Below are 19159 nucleotides of genomic sequence, written 5' to 3' on the forward strand. Positions count from 1 at the left end.
CCTGGATCGGGATTAATCAGCTTATATGGCGAACCAGAAGAAGGTGTAAACCTATTGTTGCACTTAAAAGGTCGATCAGATTGTAATGAGTTAATAGAATACATAACTCTGCTGAACTTCCAAATATACTAAACGGTTTCTTTCTCATCGGTAGGTCAAAAGCTTGCGCCATCTGTGCCTGTTTTGCCAGGCTTTAAAACTATTGGCTGCTATAAAGACAGATCCAATAGGGCAATCAAGAGCTTGGAAGGAACGGATCCTATTTTGGATGGATCGTATGTCTCTCGGAAACATCCCATTGCAAAGTGCGCAGTGGCAGCAGTGAAAAAGGGCTACAACATTTTTGCAGTGCAGAATGGCGGGTGGTGTGCAGCCAGTGCTACAGCACCGCAAACCTTTGATAAATATGGAAAATCTACAGCTTGTAAGGGTGACGGTGAGGGTGGAGGATGGGCCAATCAGGTTTATGTCATCAAAGGTAAACGACAGCTTTCATTACTTCTCGCATTCAGTTTAAAACGCTTATGTAGACCACCTTACACTCATTACACCATCACCCACTCCTCTTCATTCCAACAACGTAGACCTCAAGTGAATAGTGGCTTTTGGTTTCATATATCTGTACTACGAACTTGCGAAAAACATCTCTGAGATTTCGTCGTTAGTTTTCTAACACTGAAATTTGGTGAACAGAACCATTGAGAACCTGTAGGAGAGAAAACCTAAGGAGAAAATACTCTTAACCCTTAACGCAAGTGTTTTTGCTCTAGAATATTTTCGCCTTGACAATAAAGCCAGTCATATTAACCTCATGCATGAACTAGCTAGAAAGTGTAATGCTTCCCGCGACGCTTTTGTCAGGGTACAAAACCGTTGGCTGCTACAAAGACACATCCAATCGAGCAATCAAAACCTTGGAAGGAACAGATCCTATTTTGGATGGTTTGTATCGCTCTCGGAAGGATGCCATTGCAAAGTGCGCTGTGGCAGCAATGAAAAGGGGATACACCATGTTTGCAGTTCAGGATGGTGGCTGGTGTGCATCCAGTAGTACAGCAGCAGTGACCTTTGACAAATATGGAAAATCGACGTTCTGCGCGTCGGATGGTGAAGGGGGAGGATGGGCCAATCAAGTGTACGTCATCAAAGGTAGACAAGCAGATAAATGACTTAACGTGCTCCATTTGACAACTACTTATTTATTCCTCTGAAAGTGACCACAATGAACTTCCGTCGATGGAATGTTTCTTTGTTTAAGCGACATCATACGTGATGGGTATTTTCTAACATTTTCAAAACAATTCTAGTTCTAAGACGCACCTGTTGCAAATAAAATGTCTGTGAGTTTGGTGTACATTTGGACGATTCAACACCTTCACAAACTGATTCCCGTTTTCTTTTTTTTAGCCCTTGCTGTAATTCCTTTGTCTTGTTAAGTTGTAATATGCATGAACTATAGCGTCTAAAGATAAACGTGGTTTTACAAACAACGACAACTTTATTTAATATATTTATAACTACCGTAAATGATCTAATAAACGCCGTAGGCGTTTATTAAATGATCAAGCTTCAAGCAATTCCACACCTTAGCTTTAAGGGATGAAAAAGAATTAAGTCGAACACTCAATCTTGATTTATTAACATAGCAATTACCAGCATCAGAAAATCTAGTATTAAACATATGGACATCTCTTGATTAAGTAAAGAGGTGATAAATATTTCGAGGCGCAGAATTAGTAGAAATGTCATGCATAAGACAACAAACCGTTTCAAAATAAAGCATTTCAAGAGGTAAGATGTTAGCAGAGAAAACGTAGGGGATAGCATGAGATCTATTACTAGTAAAGAACATTAGCCGAAGGGCACTAACATGCGAAAAACCTGGATCGGGATTAATCAGCTTATATGGCGAACCAGAAGAAGGTGTAAACCTATTGTTGCACTTAAAAGGTCGATCAGATTGTAATGAGTTAATACATAACTCTGCTGAACTTCCAAATATACTAAACGGTTTCTTTCTCATCGGTAGGTCAAAAGCTTGCGCCATCTGTGCCTGTTTTGCCAGGCTTTGAGACTATTGGCTGCTATAAAGACAGGTCCAATAGGGCAATCAAGAGCTTGGAAGGAACGGATCCTATTTTGGATGGATCGTATGTCTCTCGGAAACACCCCATTGCAAAGTGCGCAGTGGCAGCAATGAGAAAGGGCTACAACATTTTTGCAGTGCAGAATGGCGGGTGGTGTGCAGCCAGTGCTACAGCACCGCAAACCTTTGATAAATATGGAAAATCTACAGCTTGTAAGGGTGACGGTGAGGGTGGAGGATGGGCCAATCAGGTTTATGTCATCAAAGGTAAATAGCCACTCATACGACTCGCTGCATTTACCAATAAATTAAGGCTCTTAACATTTTGAAGACGTGTTTCATCCTCGATCATTGCTCTTTATTCAAAGAACTAAACGAAGAAGAATTTTTGCTGTTATAGTAAATGAGAACTCTCTAGTATTTCCTCGAGTAACCTATACATCTGGGAAAGAGCATCGTTATTTTTTGTCTACTTTAAGGTACATCTGTTGTACGTTCTGCGCCTTTCTTGTCACATTTGTGATTCCCTGCATTGACAGGCCAGGTGAAGAGGACATCTTAAGAATGAAAAACACCTTGAAAACCAAATAATCGTGTCATTTAATCCTTTTTATAATTCTGTGATCTAATTTTATTCCGTGACAATGAAGTGACCCTTGTTTTATTCTAAGATTCGTGACGTATAAGTTCTAATGCTTCATCTGGCGTTTTCTGTCAGGCTATAAAACTATTGGTTGCTATAAGGATAGGTCCAGTCGAGCAATCAAGACTATGGAAGGAACGGATGCCATTTTAGATGGATCGTATGTCTCTCGGAAACACCCCATTGCAAAGTGCGCAGTGGCAGCAATGAGAAAGGGCTACAACATTTTTGCAGTGCAGGATGGCGGGTGGTGTGCAGCCAGTGCTACAGCAGCACAAACCTTTGATAAATATGGAAAATCTACAGCTTGTAAGGGTGACGGTGAGGGTGGAGGATGGGCCAATCAGGTTTATGTAATCAAAGGTAAACGACAGCTTTCAATAGTGGCTTTTAGTTTCATATATCTGTGCTTCGAACTTGAGAAAAACATCCCCGAGATTTTGTCGCTAGTTCTGTAACACTGAAATTTGGTGAACAGAACCATTGAGAACCTGTAGGAGAGAAAACCTAAGAAGAAAATACTCTTAACCCTTAACGCAAGTGTTTTTGCTCTAGAATATTTTCGCCTTGACAATAAAGCCAGTCATATTAACCTCATGCATGAACTAGCTAGAAAGTGTAATGCTTCCCGCGACGCTTTTGTCAGGGTACAAAACCGTTGGCTGCTACAAAGACACATCCAATCGAGCAATCAAAACCTTGGAAGGAACAGATCCTATTTTGGATGGTTTGTATCGCTCTCGGAAGGATGCCATTGCAAAGTGCGCTGTGGCAGCAATGAAAAGGGGATACACCATGTTTGCAGTTCAGGATGGTGGCTGGTGTGCATCCAGTAGTACAGCAGCAGTGACCTTTGACAAATATGGAAAATCGACGTTCTGCGCGTCGGATGGTGAAGGGGGAGGATGGGCCAATCAAGTGTACGTCATCAAAGGTAGACAAGCAGATAAATGACTTAACGTGCTCCATTTGACAACTACTTATTTATTCCTCTGAAAGTGACCACAATGAACTTCCGTCGATGGAATGTTTCTTTGTTTAAGCGACATCATACGTGATGGGTATTTTCTAACATTTTCAAAACAATTCTAGTTCTAAGACGCACCTGTTGCAAATAAAATGTCTGTGAGTTTGGTGTACATTTGGACGATTCAACACCTTCACAAACTGATTCCCGTTTTCTTTTTTTTAGCCCTTGCTGTAATTCCTTTGTCTTGTTAAGTTGTAATATGCATGAACTATAGCGTCTAAAGATAAACGTGGTTTTACAAACAACGACAACTTTATTTAATATATTTATAACTACCGTAAATGATCTAATAAACGCCGTAGGCGTTTATTAAATGATCAAGCTTCAAGCAATTCCACACCTTAGCTTTAAGGGATGAAAAAGAATTAAGTCGAACACTCAATCTTGATTTATTAACATAGCAATTACCAGCATCAGAAAATCTAGTATTAAAAATATGGACATCTCTTGATTAAGTAAAGAGGTGATAAATATTTCGAGGCGCAGAATTAGTAGAAATGTCATGCATAAGACAACAAACCGTTTCAAAATAAAGCATTTCAAGAGGTAAGATGTTAGCAGAGAAAACGTAGGGGATAGCATGAGATCTATTACTAGTAAAGAACATTAGCCGAAGGGCACTAACATGCGAAAAACCTGGATCGGGATTAATCAGCTTATATGGCGAACCAGAAGAAGGTGTAAACCTATTGTTGCACTTAAAAGGTCGATCAGATTGTAATGAGTTAATACATAACTCTGCTGAACTTCCAAATATACTAAACGGTTTCTTTCTCATCGGTAGGTCAAAAGCTTGCGCCATCTGTGCCTGTTTTGCCAGGCTTTGAGACTATTGGCTGCTATAAAGACAGGTCCAATAGGGCAATCAAGAGCTTGGAAGGAACGGATCCTATTTTGGATGGATCGTATGTCTCTCGGAAACACCCCATTGCAAAGTGCGCAGTGGCAGCAATGAGAAAGGGCTACAACATTTTTGCAGTGCAGAATGGCGGGTGGTGTGCAGCCAGTGCTACAGCACCGCAAACCTTTGATAAATATGGAAAATCTACAGCTTGTAAGGGTGACGGTGAGGGTGGAGGATGGGCCAATCAGGTTTATGTCATCAAAGGTAAATAGCCACTCATACGACTCGCTGCATTTACCAATAAATTAAGGCTCTTAACATTTTGAAGACGTGTTTCATCCTCGATCATTGCTCTTTATTCAAAGAACTAAACGAAGAAGAATTTTTGCTGTTATAGTAAATGAGAACTCTCTAGTATTTCCTCGAGTAACCTATACATCTGGGAAAGAGCATCGTTATTTTTTGTCTACTTTAAGGTACATCTGTTGTACGTTCTGCGCCTTTCTTGTCACATTTGTGATTCCCTGCATTGACAGGCCAGGTGAAGAGGACATCTTAAGAATGAAAAACACCTTGAAAACCAAATAATCGTGTCATTTAATCCTTTTTATAATTCTGTGATCTAATTTTATTCCGTGACAATGAAGTGACCCTTGTTTTATTCTAAGATTCGTGACGTATAAGTTCTAATGCTTCATCTGGCGTTTTCTGTCAGGCTATAAAACTATTGGTTGCTATAAGGATAGGTCCAGTCGAGCAATCAAGACTATGGAAGGAACGGATGCCATTTTAGATGGATCGTATGTCTCTCGGAAACACCCCATTGCAAAGTGCGCAGTGGCAGCAATGAGAAAGGGCTACAACATTTTTGCAGTGCAGGATGGCGGGTGGTGTGCAGCCAGTGCTACAGCAGCACAAACCTTTGATAAATATGGAAAATCTACAGCTTGTAAGGGTGACGGTGAGGGTGGAGGATGGGCCAATCAGGTTTATGTAATCAAAGGTAAACGACAGCTTTCAATAGTGGCTTTTAGTTTCATATATCTGTGCTTCGAACTTGAGAAAAACATCCCCGAGATTTTGTCGCTAGTTCTGTAACACTGAAATTTGGTGAACAGAACCATTGAGAACCTGTAGGAGAGAAAACCTAAGAAGAAAATACTCTTAACCCTTAACGCAAGTGTTTTTGCTCTAGAATATTTTCGCTTTGACAATAAAGCCAGTCATATTAACCTCATGCATGAACTAGCTAGAAAGTGTAATGCTTCCCGTGACGCTTTTGTCAGGGTACAAAACCGTTGGCTGCTACAAAGACACATCCAATCGAGCAATCAAAACCTTGGAAGGAACAGATCCTATTTTGGATGGTTTGTATCGCTCTCGGAAGGATGCCATTGCAAAGTGCGCTGTGGCAGCAATGAAAAGGGGATACACCATGTTTGCAGTTCAGGATGGTGGCTGGTGTGCATCCAGTAGTACAGCAGCAGTGACCTTTGACAAATATGGAAAATCGACGTTCTGCGCGTCGGATGGTGAAGGGGGAGGATGGGCCAATCAAGTGTACGTCATCAAAGGTAGACAAGCAGATAAATGACTTAACGTGCTCCATTTGACAACTACTTATTTATTCCTCTGAAAGTGACCACAATGAACTTCCGTCGATGGAATGTTTCTTTGTTTAAGCGACATCATACGTGATGGGTATTTTCTAACATTTTCAAAACAATTCTAGTTCTAAGACGCACCTGTTGCAAATAAAATGTCTGTGAGTTTGGTGTACATTTGGACGATTCAACACCTTCACAAACTGATTCCCGTTTTCTTTTTTTTAGCCCTTGCTGTAATTCCTTTGTCTTGTTAAGTTGTAATATGCATGAACTATAGCGTCTAAAGATAAACGTGGTTTTACAAACAACGACAACTTTATTTAATATATTTATAACTACCGTAAATGATCTAATAAACGCCGTAGGCGTTTATTAAATGATCAAGCTTCAAGCAATTCCACACCTTAGCTTTAAGGGATGAAAAAGAATTAAGTCGAACACTCAATCTTGATTTATTAACATAGCAATTACCAGCATCAGAAAATCTAGTATTAAACATATGGACATCTCTTGATTAAGTAAAGAGGTGATAAATATTTCGAGGCGCAGAATTAGTAGAAATGTCATGCATAAGACAACAAACCGTTTCAAAATAAAGCATTTCAAGAGGTAAGATGTTAGCAGAGAAAACGTAGGGGATAGCATGAGATCTATTACTAGTAAAGAACATTAGCCGAAGGGCACTAACATGCGAAAAACCTGGATCGGGATTAATCAGCTTATATGGCGAACCAGAAGAAGGTGTAAACCTATTGTTGCACTTAAAAGGTCGATCAGATTGTAATGAGTTAATACATAACTCTGCTGAACTTCCAAATATACTAAACGGTTTCTTTCTCATCGGTAGGTCAAAAGCTTGCGCCATCTGTGCCTGTTTTGCCAGGCTTTGAGACTATTGGCTGCTATAAAGACAGGTCCAATAGGGCAATCAAGAGCTTGGAAGGAACGGATCCTATTTTGGATGGATCGTATGTCTCTCGGAAACACCCCATTGCAAAGTGCGCAGTGGCAGCAATGAGAAAGGGCTACAACATTTTTGCAGTGCAGAATGGCGGGTGGTGTGCAGCCAGTGCTACAGCACCGCAAACCTTTGATAAATATGGAAAATCTACAGCTTGTAAGGGTGACGGTGAGGGTGGAGGATGGGCCAATCAGGTTTATGTCATCAAAGGTAAATAGCCACTCATACGACTCGCTGCATTTACCAATAAATTAAGGCTCTTAACATTTTGAAGACGTGTTTCATCCTCGATCATTGCTCTTTATTCAAAGAACTAAACGAAGAAGAATTTTTGCTGTTATAGTAAATGAGAACTCTCTAGTATTTCTTCGAGTAACCTATACATCTGGGAAAGAGCATCGTTATTTTTTGTCTACTTTAAGGTACATCTGTTGTACGTTCTGCGCCTTTCTTGTCACATTTGTGATTCCCTGCATTGACAGGCCAGGTGAAGAGGACATCTTAAGAATGAAAAACACCTTGAAAACCAAATAATCGTGTCATTTAATCCTTTTTATAATTCTGTGATCTAATTTTATTCCGTGACAATGAAGTGACCCTTGTTTTATTCTAAGATTCGTGACGTATAAGTTCTAATGCTTCATCTGGCGTTTTCTGTCAGGCTATAAAACTATTGGTTGCTATAAGGATAGGTCCAGTCGAGCAATCAAGACTATGGAAGGAACGGATGCCATTTTAGATGGATCGTATGTCTCTCGGAAACACCCCATTGCAAAGTGCGCAGTGGCAGCAATGAGAAAGGGCTACAACATTTTTGCAGTGCAGGATGGCGGGTGGTGTGCAGCCAGTGCTACAGCAGCACAAACCTTTGATAAATATGGAAAATCTACAGCTTGTAAGGGTGACGGTGAGGGTGGAGGATGGGCCAATCAGGTTTATGTAATCAAAGGTAAACGACAGCTTTCAATAGTGGCTTTTAGTTTCATATATCTGTGCTTCGAACTTGAGAAAAACATCCCCGAGATTTTGTCGCTAGTTCTGTAACACTGAAATTTGGTGAACAGAACCATTGAGAACCTGTAGGAGAGAAAACCTAAGAAGAAAATACTCTTAACCCTTAACGCAAGTGTTTTTGCTCTAGAATATTTTCGCCTTGACAATAAAGCCAGTCATATTAACCTCATGCATGAACTAGCTAGAAAGTGTAATGCTTCCCGCGACGCTTTTGTCAGGGTACAAAACCGTTGGCTGCTACAAAGACACATCCAATCGAGCAATCAAAACCTTGGAAGGAACAGATCCTATTTTGGATGGTTTGTATCGCTCTCGGAAGGATGCCATTGCAAAGTGCGCTGTGGCAGCAATGAAAAGGGGATACACCATGTTTGCAGTTCAGGATGGTGGGTGGTGTGCATCCAGTAGTACAGCAGCAGTGACCTTTGACAAATATGGAAAATCGAGGTTCTGCGCGTCGGATGGTGAAGGGGGAGGATGGGCCAATCAAGTGTACGTCATCAAAGGTAGACAAGCAGATAAATGACTTAACGTGCTCCATTTGACAACTACTTATTTATTCCTCTGAAAGTGACCACAATGAACTTCCGTCGATGGAATGTTTCTTTGTTTAAGCGACATCATACGTGATGGGTATTTTCTAACATTTTCAAAACAATTCTAGTTCTAAGACGCACCTGTTGCAAATAAAATGTCTGTGAGTTTGGTGTACATTTGGACGATTCAACACCTTCACAAACTGATTCCCGTTTTCTTTTTTTTAGCCCTTGCTGTAATTCCTTTGTCTTGTTAAGTTGTAATATGCATGAACTATAGCGTCTAAAGATAAACGTGGTTTTACAAACAACGACAACTTTATTTAATATATTTATAACTACCGTAAATGATCTAATAAACGCCGTAGGCGTTTATTAAATGATCAAGCTTCAAGCAATTCCACACCTTAGCTTTAAGGGATGAAAAAGAATTAAGTCGAACACTCAATCTTGATTTATTAACATAGCAATTACCAGCATCAGAAAATCTAGTATTAAACATATGGACATCTCTTGATTAAGTAAAGAGGTGATAAATATTTCGAGGCGCAGAATTAGTAGAAATGTCATGCATAAGACAACAAACCGTTTCAAAATAAAGCATTTCAAGAGGTAAGATGTTAGCAGAGAAAACGTAGGGGATAGCATGAGATCTATTACTAGTAAAGAACATTAGCCGAAGGGCACTAACATGCGAAAAACCTGGATCGGGATTAATCAGCTTATATGGCGAACCAGAAGAAGGTGTAAACCTATTGTTGCACTTAAAAGGTCGATCAGATTGTAATGAGTTAATACATAACTCTGCTGAACTTCCAAATATACTAAACGGTTTCTTTCTCATCGGTAGGTCAAAAGCTTGCGCCATCTGTGCCTGTTTTGCCAGGCTTTGAGACTATTGGCTGCTATAAAGACAGGTCCAATAGGGCAATCAAGAGCTTGGAAGGAACGGATCCTATTTTGGATGGATCGTATGTCTCTCGGAAACACCCCATTGCAAAGTGCGCAGTGGCAGCAATGAGAAAGGGCTACAACATTTTTGCAGTGCAGAATGGCGGGTGGTGTGCAGCCAGTGCTACAGCACCGCAAACCTTTGATAAATATGGAAAATCTACAGCTTGTAAGGGTGACGGTGAGGGTGGAGGATGGGCCAATCAGGTTTATGTCATCAAAGGTAAATAGCCACTCATACGACTCGCTGCATTTACCAATAAATTAAGGCTCTTAACATTTTGAAGACGTGTTTCATCCTCGATCATTGCTCTTTATTCAAAGAACTAAACGAAGAAGAATTTTTGCTGTTATAGTAAATGAGAACTCTCTAGTATTTCCTCGAGTAACCTATACATCTGGGAAAGAGCATCGTTATTTTTTGTCTACTTTAAGGTACATCTGTTGTACGTTCTGCGCCTTTCTTGTCACATTTGTGATTCCCTGCATTGACAGGCCAGGTGAAGAGGACATCTTAAGAATGAAAAACACCTTGAAAACCAAATAATCGTGTCATTTAATCCTTTTTATAATTCTGTGATCTAATTTTATTCCGTGACAATGAAGTGACCCTTGTTTTATTCTAAGATTCGTGACGTATAAGTTCTAATGCTTCATCTGGCGTTTTCTGTCAGGCTATAAAACTATTGGTTGCTATAAGGATAGGTCCAGTCGAGCAATCAAGACTATGGAAGGAACGGATGCCATTTTAGATGGATCGTATGTCTCTCGGAAACACCCCATTGCAAAGTGCGCAGTGGCAGCAATGAGAAAGGGCTACAACATTTTTGCAGTGCAGGATGGCGGGTGGTGTGCAGCCAGTGCTACAGCAGCACAAACCTTTGATAAATATGGAAAATCTACAGCTTGTAAGGGTGACGGTGAGGGTGGAGGATGGGCCAATCAGGTTTATGTAATCAAAGGTAAACGACAGCTTTCAATAGTGGCTTTTAGTTTCATATATCTGTGCTTCGAACTTGAGAAAAACATCCCCGAGATTTTGTCGCTAGTTCTGTAACACTGAAATTTGGTGAACAGAACCATTGAGAACCTGTAGGAGAGAAAACCTAAGAAGAAAATACTCTTAACCCTTAACGCAAGTGTTTTTGCTCTAGAATATTTTCGCCTTGACAATAAAGCCAGTCATATTAACCTCATGCATGAACTAGCTAGAAAGTGTAATGCTTCCCGTGACGCTTTTGTCAGGGTACAAAACCGTTGGCTGCTACAAAGACACATCCAATCGAGCAATCAAAACCTTGGAAGGAACAGATCCTATTTTGGATGGTTTGTATCGCTCTCGGAAGGATGCCATTGCAAAGTGCGCTGTGGCAGCAATGAAAAGGGGATACACCATGTTTGCAGTTCAGGATGGTGGGTGGTGTGCATCCAGTAGTACAGCAGCAGTGACCTTTGACAAATATGGAAAATCGACGGCCTGCGCGTTGGATGGTGAAGGGGGAGGATGGGCCAATCAAGTGTACGTCATCAAAGGTAGACAAGCAGATAAATGACTTAACGTGCTCCATTTGACAAGTATTTATTTTTTCCTCCGAAAGTGACCACAATGAACCTCCGTCGATGGAGTGATTTTTCGTTTAAGCGACATCATACGTGATGGGTATTTTCTAACATTTTCAAACCAATTTTAGTTCTAAGAAGCACCTGTTGCAAATAAAATGTCTGTGAGTTTGGTGTACATTTGGACGATTCAACACCTTCACAAACTGATTCCCGTTTTTTTTTTTTTAGCCCTTGCTGTAGTTCCTTTGTCTTATTAAGTTGTAATATGCATGAACTATAGCATCTAACGATGAACGTAGTTTTACAAACAACAACAACTTTATTTAATATATTTATAACTTTCACAGGAATTCATAACTTTTACAGGAATAAACAGCCCACATGTAGCAGAGCTAATCGAGGCGGGCTGTGTAACTTAATAGTTATTACAAAAATGAATAAAATTTGAAAAATAAGTAAATATAGATATAAGCAAGTAGATAAGTACACGTATTCGTTCTTTTAACAAGCAACTAGATAAGTTAAAATTAAATACATCGCTAATATAGAATAAACATAATGATACATACACATGTACACGCAAATATAATATTTGAAGTTACCGTGTACCTTCAGAGAGAAAAGTTTGGATTTTTATTTTTTTAGATAAAAATAAACTTCCCATTAAGTTCTTACAAACAAAAAAGGAATTTTTGAAAAAGAGTGAGTATTTGCAGAGAAATTGGGACGTAAGCGATTTCCACTGGAAGTTAAATTTCACTTTGATTGACAGCATATGCTGCCGGTGTAACCACCCGTTGCGATATTTGCGCGAACGGTCTTGAATCCATCACGTTCTCGCACTTCGAATATCCTGTATTTAGTGGAAGAACTTGCGTTTTTTCGAGTACGACACGGACATAAAAGAAGACAAAAGCTTTAAACTACACTTTAAAGTAGGTAAAGGTCTTAAAATCGTCCAGCGAAGCGAACATTTGGAGACGCGCTTGATAATGTTTCAATTCGCAAGTCCGTGAATCGCGCTTCATCAGATCGCTTGTGTTCGGGTGCGTAAAACTTACAAGTCTCGGCAAGGGGAAACAAAACAAAAAAGCAATTCAAAAATAACGCTAAGAATCGTGTCCTATGTCTTGATCTTTTCTCACGTCGTCCGTCGCGATAAGATAACTAGTAAAGGACGTAAAGGGAAAGCCGCCGCTTTTGCTTGTAGCGTTTTCACAAAGACTTACTGTACTACGGCAATTTCCAAAGCGTTAAACGGAGTCAGCTCTTTTAAACGGTTCCGTTTAAACGTTTTCTTTCAAGCGTCAAACGGATACTTGTTTCCTATTTGCAGCATTAACAATTTGGGACGTCCATTCAAGAGCGAATTTTCACCCCAACTTTCGATAAGCAATTTCGAAACTTCGCTATTCTCAACAATATTTCGCTCGAATAGATGTATTCGACGGCTTTTCGACTGAAGAGTAGCAAGAATTTTCGTTTTGACTGAGACAATACATGCGGTTACGGTGGTTCCCCGATAATTCCGTAGCGCTGATAATTTTATCCTCCTCAGCCGCTTCTGCTTCGGCCCAGCAGCTTTTCTTGACGAGGTCGGCTTCAGTCCCCATTTTGTTTTTCCCATGATCATTGCAGATTACAAAATCGACATGCGCGTACAACGAACACCGCAGATATCCAACAAAATGGTGAAGGAGTTGATTACTCTGGAACGCGAGTACGTGCAAACTGCGAGAGAATTTTCACAGGAGGTGACCGGAAGAAAAATTAGCTTGCAAAATGATTGGCTAATTTTCCATAAAGGCGTTAAGGGGCAGTACTTGTTTGTGTAGCGAGAATTTTTTTTTCAAGCGCTGTTTTCTCAAATTTTAATTTTCGCTTGCAGGGGACACTTTCAAGAGTTACAACTCAACAACGATTTGGCCGATTTCAGTAAAATTTGGCCAGATACTAAAAAAATATATAACCAATAAAAAACGTGTCGGGGAATTCGACAATTCTAAAAATTCGTTCCTTGAAAGCCATTTCCGTGCGTTCACTCCGCATGGAGTTTTCTCGCAGTTTTTAAAATGTTTTGTAACTTTTGAACGAAATCGAATTAAAGAAAACCCCGACACGTTTTTTAAGCTTTTGGGATCCTGACCTGGAAAAAAAAAACAAACTTCCAAAATATAAAAATCGCATTGAGTTGGGACTCTTCAACGATGACCTGGACCTTCAAGTTCCGACTTTTTTTTTTTTTTAATAAACTTTATTGACAAATCAACAAGCCGTACAACATTACATAATCTTTTACAATACTCTAATTATAGCTGGAAGCACAAAAAAAAATAAAAATAACAAAAAAATAAATATGATAATAGTAATAATAATACAGTATAATAAAAACAATTATACTAATAACAATAACAATAGTCGTGATAGTAAAAGAATGGTGATGACAGATTTTAGCAGTAAACACTTCTCTTTTAGTAAATTGGAAAATCAAAAACACAGTAGTGAGCAGTGCCAAGAACGAAAATTAGAAGAAAATTAATGAATGCTGTAAAAACAATAGCTTCTCAAAAGCAAGGAGGCCAATTGGGAAAAGCATACTAATTTGTTAAAGGCTTGTCATAGAAACTAACAATAATTATTGAAGAGGGGCATTAAAGGATCCCACTTCTTCGAAGTAGGAGCTTGTTTGTAGGATTCAATTTTAAATTGGGACTTGAGGACCGCCAAAAACATATTTAGTTGAGGGACCTTGTTACTGGTTTTGCAGCGCCATATGTAATGTCTGGCAATTAGAAAACAGAAATTCAATTGAAGAGCAAACTTTGTTGTGTCCGGCTTTAGTCCCAAAAAGATTGCGATGTCCTTCAAATAGTCGTGAGGTATAAGTTCACATTCAAGAAGTTTAACAGTCAGAACCCTCCAGAAAAAACTAACTTTTGGACAATACCAGAAAAGATGAATAATATTTTCCGGAGCTTTACTGCAAAAAGAGCATTGTGGGTCTTGTTTGATACCAATTTTTGTTAGAAAAAAGTTAGTAGGAAGAATTCTGTGCAAGAGTCTGTATTGAAAGTTAATGAGGGTCGAACTTTTAGTGCCCTTGGATGCCAAGGTGTAAGCTGCTTTCCAATCAGCCTTACAACCTTCCTGGGAAACGATGGTGTTCCATTTTAATTGGCTTTTCTCTGGTGCATAGCTTTTAAGAGAGACAAGTTTCTTGTAAACTATTCTATTACCTTTGGAGCTTTCAAGAAATGAGTTAAGGAAAGAATCCGGTTTAACCGAAACATCTGTACTGGATTCATTTGGGAAATTTTTATTATAAAGACATTTAAGGGCAGATATAAGTCCACAAAATTTCAAGGGGTTTATTTGTATTTTATATAATTCAATAAAATCTTTGAAACAAAGAAACTTGCAAGGTTCTTTCATTAAATCTTTGACTTTTAAAATTCCTCGCAAAAAGAGTTCTTTCTCATAAATTGGCTTGTTATCAATTCTTATTAGCGAGTTATGCCATAAAGGCTGTTCAAGAAACTGTTGTTTTGTTTTTATAAGACCTTCAAAATTGACCTCAGACCAAATTTCTAACAGTTCTGTCGTGAAGTTGTTCTTTACTGGAAAAGTCTTGAGGGTATCAGTCTTGTTTAAATTGCCCTTAAAGATAAGGCTGCCGCCAAGATCAAATTGTTCGGCAATCTCGCACACGATTTTTCTTGCCTTGTTATGCGTTCTGGGGAGGCCACCTTTCTTATCTTCCTCTACGTTTAAAACAAGATTAAAATCACCTCCAATTACAACTTCGTTCTTTTGAAAGTCTTCAATGTGTTCAGCAACAGTTTTAAAGAAATCTGGATCATCTTCATTTGGGGCGTAAACATTTACCAGGGTTACGAGTTTTCCATTTGCCATTAAATCGCATATTATATAACGTCCTGCGGGATCAATATAATTTTTCATGATTTGAAGTTCGAAATTGTTGTTGAATAGGATGCCTATACCTACTTTAGTACTTGACGTGGTGCTAAAAAGGCATTTGTAGCCCCATTCTGTGGCCCATAGATCTTTTGTTTTTTCAGAACAGTGGATTTCTTGTAGCAAATAGATGGAAAACTGTTTGGAACGCAACCAGTTGAAGGTTTCTCTTCTTTTTGTATCATTCCCAAGGCCCCGCACGTTAAGAGAAGCTATTGTAATAACATTCTTTTCTGTTTTGAAAGCAAGTGATAAAAGCGACATTCCTCAGCACTGCTCTTTTGTTAAAATGTGAAAGTGTTGTCTCTGTTGGTTGGTAATTTGAATACTGCTTTGGTTGAAATGTAAAATAGGTTATATTCATATATCGATAATTTTCATGAGTGAAGTTTTGACTTTACGGAAAACCTGGGAATTTATTTTCTTGGAAAAGCAATGAAATATTTGAATACCCAGTTCTATAAGCTTTCAGATCTGATACAGAGTTTTGGGTATCTGTGATGTAACTGAGAGGCGCTATATCCGTTTAACTGAAGCCACCCCTGAAGGTACATGGTAACCTTAAGGAAAACAAGAACAAGAAGAAAAGAGAATATTAAATTTAATTAACAAAAGTTAGTGATTTTAAAGATTAAAGACGAGACATTAGCATAATCATCCTCATCATCAAACACCGCAAGTAGAAATTGATGAATTTTGTACTTAAAATGTTTCTTCCTAAACTTACACAGATTAGGCTTCAAGCAATTCCACACCTTAGCTTCAAGGACCGTAAAAGAATTTAGTCGAACACTCAATCTTGATTTATTAACATAGAAATTACCAGCAGCAGAAAATCTAGCATTTAACATATGGACATCTCTTGATTAAGTAAAGAGGCGATAAATATTCCGAGGCGCAGAATTTGTAGAAATGTCATGCATAAGAGAACAAACCGTTTCAAGATAGACTGAGCATTTTGAGAGGTAAGATGTTAGCAGAGATAAAGAAGGGGATAGCATAAGATCTATTAGTAGTAAAGAACATTAGCTGAAGGACACTTACATGCGACAAAACCTGGATCAGGATTAATCAGCTTATATGCCCAAAGAAAAGAAGGTGTAAACCTAATGGTCAGATTGTAATGAGTTAAAACATACTTAACTCTGCTGAACTTCCAAATATACTTAACGCTTTTTTCTCATCGGTAGGTCAAAAGCTTGCACCAACTGTGCCTGTTTTGCCAGGCTTTGAAACTATTGGCTGTTATAAAGACACGTCCAATCGAGCAATCAAGACCTTGGAAGGAACGGATCCTATTTTGGATGGATCGTATGTCTCTCGGAAACACCCCATTGCAAAGTGCGCAGTGGCAGCAATGAGAAAGGGCCACAACATTTTCGCAGTGCAGAATGGCGGGTGGTGTGCAGCCAGCGCTACAGCAGCACAAACCTTTGATAAATATGGAAAATCTACAGCTTGTAAGGGTGACGGTGAGGGTGGAGGATGGGCCAATCAGGTTTATGTCATCAAAGGTAAACGACAGCTTTCATTACCTCGTGACCCCAAGGCTTGTTCGTGGTTTTCTGTGTCATTTTCGAGCTCGTTGACTGGTTGAGAAGGCTTTTGATAATTATACACCTTTAAAAAGCAAATAAACAGTATCTTGTTTCGTTCTGGTGGGTTCAATTTTTTCCTTGCGAACGAAGTGACCCTTGTTGAGTATAAAATTCTTGAAGTATTTAGTCTGATGCGTTATGTGTCATTTTTAACAGTGTATAAACCTATTGGCTGCTACAAAGATACGTCCAATCGAGCAATCCAGACCTTAGAAGGAACAGATTCCATTCTGGATGGATCGTATGGCTCTCGGAAGAATCCCATTGCAAAGTGCGCCGTGGCAGCAATGAGAAAGGGATACGCCTTTTTTGCAGTTCAGAATGGTGGGTGGTGTGCATCCAGCGATACAGCACCACAGACTTTTGACAAGTATGGAAAATCGACGGCCTGCGCCTCTGATGGAGAAGGTGGACCATGGGCCAATCAAGTTTACTTTATTAAATGCTAGCCGTTATTGCTTGTAACTGGTAGTTCGTGGGTGATTAAAGCGAGTACAGTTCTTTCTATTTAGTAAATAAGGGCCAGGAAAATTTTTGCCTGTAACACTTTAAGGATTAGGCAATCTTGTTTGCTTAAGTTTTGGGGATCATTGAATAAAATCCACTTCTTGGATTTTTCGTTTGTGTTTTATTTTCTGAAAGGAACTGGTTAAAGTGCGGGTTCTTTTTTTGTAATATAATTTAAATCTTCAATAAATAACCATAACACGAAACATTTACCCTTACTTTTGCTCCCATCAACATATGCTCGTTATCGTACTGTGGTATGAGTAGCGAAAATTCCACCATTATCATCAATAGCTTGAATGAGAGACCAAGGTTCGAAGTCCTCGGCGGTCAACCATTTTTTTCACGTAGTTCCTTACTTTTTTTTTTACACGTTTATGTTCTTTTTTCAATTCCTTTCATATAACAGATCCATAAAACAAAAACATTTTGTCCCGACCCGGGTCCAGTTGTTCAAAGCCCGATTAAGCTAATCCTGGATTAACGAGAATTTTGATTCGAGTTTAATTACTAAACAATAAAGATTTTTCAAAAAGTTTTCTATCCCTCCGTTTTGACTTTGACTTTTCTTTGCCATTGGCTTAAAATTAGATTTTAAAATCATATCTAACGATTGAGTTGAAAACCTCGGTTAACTTTTGATCGTGGATTAGCGTTAATCGGCTTTCGAACAACTGGGCCCAGGGGTGGAACCAACATCTCCTTGGTTACTATTCGGGCACCATGAGAGGAACCACACCAGCAACATAGCCACTTTAGAATACAATGAATATGTATTTGTTTCTTTACACATAACTAAATATTACACACTACACATACAAAGTAGGTTTGGTGACTGAAAAGCGTGAATTTGAAACCGGGGAGTTATAACGTCAGGCTTCCTCTAACTTGACAGGCCCGTGGCAGGGGGGGGAGCTTGAGCCCTTTTCACAACCTTCAATAATTTGTTTACAACCTGTCAGTTTCTTTCGCTAACAGTTTGTTTTTATAAACAACGGCAACGAAGGCACTCCTACCTTGTAAATCGGAAGTAGGAACCAAAGTGGATCGAAATCAACCAATCTCAAACCGTGAAAGCTGTTGAAATAAACTACTTGTTTTTTGAGAAATTCGCTCATCGATTGCAATATAAATGCCCTTAGTTTATAACAATTTAGTATTCGCGCGTTGTCGAAAGCCACACAAACATGTCCTCTCAAGAGCAAAATTTTCCTGCAGTCGGATTCTCACTGCCCGATTCCAAATTTAAAAAGAGAAAGAAAAATTTGTCCTCGTTTGTTTGCGTCCTCCTTTAAACGTGAAATTAGGAAATTTCACGTTGTAGTCCGCGTAAAAAAAAAACGGCAAAGAAATGTACTAAAAAGTGTGACGCAGGTGCAAAGTTATGTTCTCGTTGCATCTTAAACTCCCTATCTGTTTTTTAGGGTGACGGGCCGGGGGGGGGGAGGGTAGTAGTTTTGTTTAACTATTTTGCTCGGCCCCCCTAGTTACTTTAGCCTTGCTACGGGCCTGCTCAGGATATGACAAAAACAGAGAGTAGACTCGAAAGAAGGCCATTATACCATAGGACGTTTTGCCTCTCCAGGCCTTCGTGTGTTTTATGTTTTTCCTTTTGTGTGAGCTGTGTGTTAATAGTCACTCACACAGTTTACTCTGAAGTACTCATTCTGTAAAACTTTCGTCTTCAGCCGTGACGTGCAAAATAAGAACCTTCCTTGGAAATTAAAACGGGACGGTAGAATGAAGGTAAAGCACTGTTAAAACAGAAAAAAACATTCCTCGCTTGATTATTGTTCTTAAGAAAGGATCATTCACGGTCTCATTTGGTTATTGGTTTCAAACTG

At 39.2% G+C, this 19159-nt stretch overlaps 1 protein-coding gene across 1 annotated transcript in view; it reads left to right on the plus strand.

Annotated features, from left to right (window-relative positions):
• The window catches only part of LOC146464096 (uncharacterized), a 42750-nt gene extending 25329 nt beyond the window's left edge, over positions 1 to 17421 (plus strand). The window contains exons 9-24 of the mRNA XM_085130170.1: positions 155 to 478; positions 862 to 1149; positions 2030 to 2353; positions 2805 to 3092; positions 3376 to 3663; positions 4544 to 4867; positions 5319 to 5606; positions 5890 to 6177; positions 7058 to 7381; positions 7833 to 8120; positions 8404 to 8691; positions 9572 to 9895; positions 10347 to 10634; positions 10918 to 11205; positions 16401 to 16724; positions 16965 to 17421. Of these exons, the coding sequence (XP_084986296.1) occupies positions 155 to 478; positions 862 to 1149; positions 2030 to 2353; positions 2805 to 3092; positions 3376 to 3663; positions 4544 to 4867; positions 5319 to 5606; positions 5890 to 6177; positions 7058 to 7381; positions 7833 to 8120; positions 8404 to 8691; positions 9572 to 9895; positions 10347 to 10634; positions 10918 to 11205; positions 16401 to 16724; positions 16965 to 17257 (4829 nt within the window). The 3' untranslated portion in view covers positions 17258 to 17421. The remainder of the gene's footprint in view (positions 1 to 154; positions 479 to 861; positions 1150 to 2029; positions 2354 to 2804; positions 3093 to 3375; positions 3664 to 4543; positions 4868 to 5318; positions 5607 to 5889; positions 6178 to 7057; positions 7382 to 7832; positions 8121 to 8403; positions 8692 to 9571; positions 9896 to 10346; positions 10635 to 10917; positions 11206 to 16400; positions 16725 to 16964) is intronic.
• The last annotated feature ends 1738 nt before the right edge of the window (positions 17422 to 19159 follow it).

This window comes from Pavona decussata, unplaced genomic scaffold (genome assembly GCF_977016875.1).
Source record: "Pavona decussata unplaced genomic scaffold, jaPavDecu1.1 SCAFFOLD_169, whole genome shotgun sequence".
In the NCBI taxonomy this organism is placed as follows: domain Eukaryota; kingdom Metazoa; phylum Cnidaria; class Anthozoa; order Scleractinia; family Agariciidae; genus Pavona; species Pavona decussata.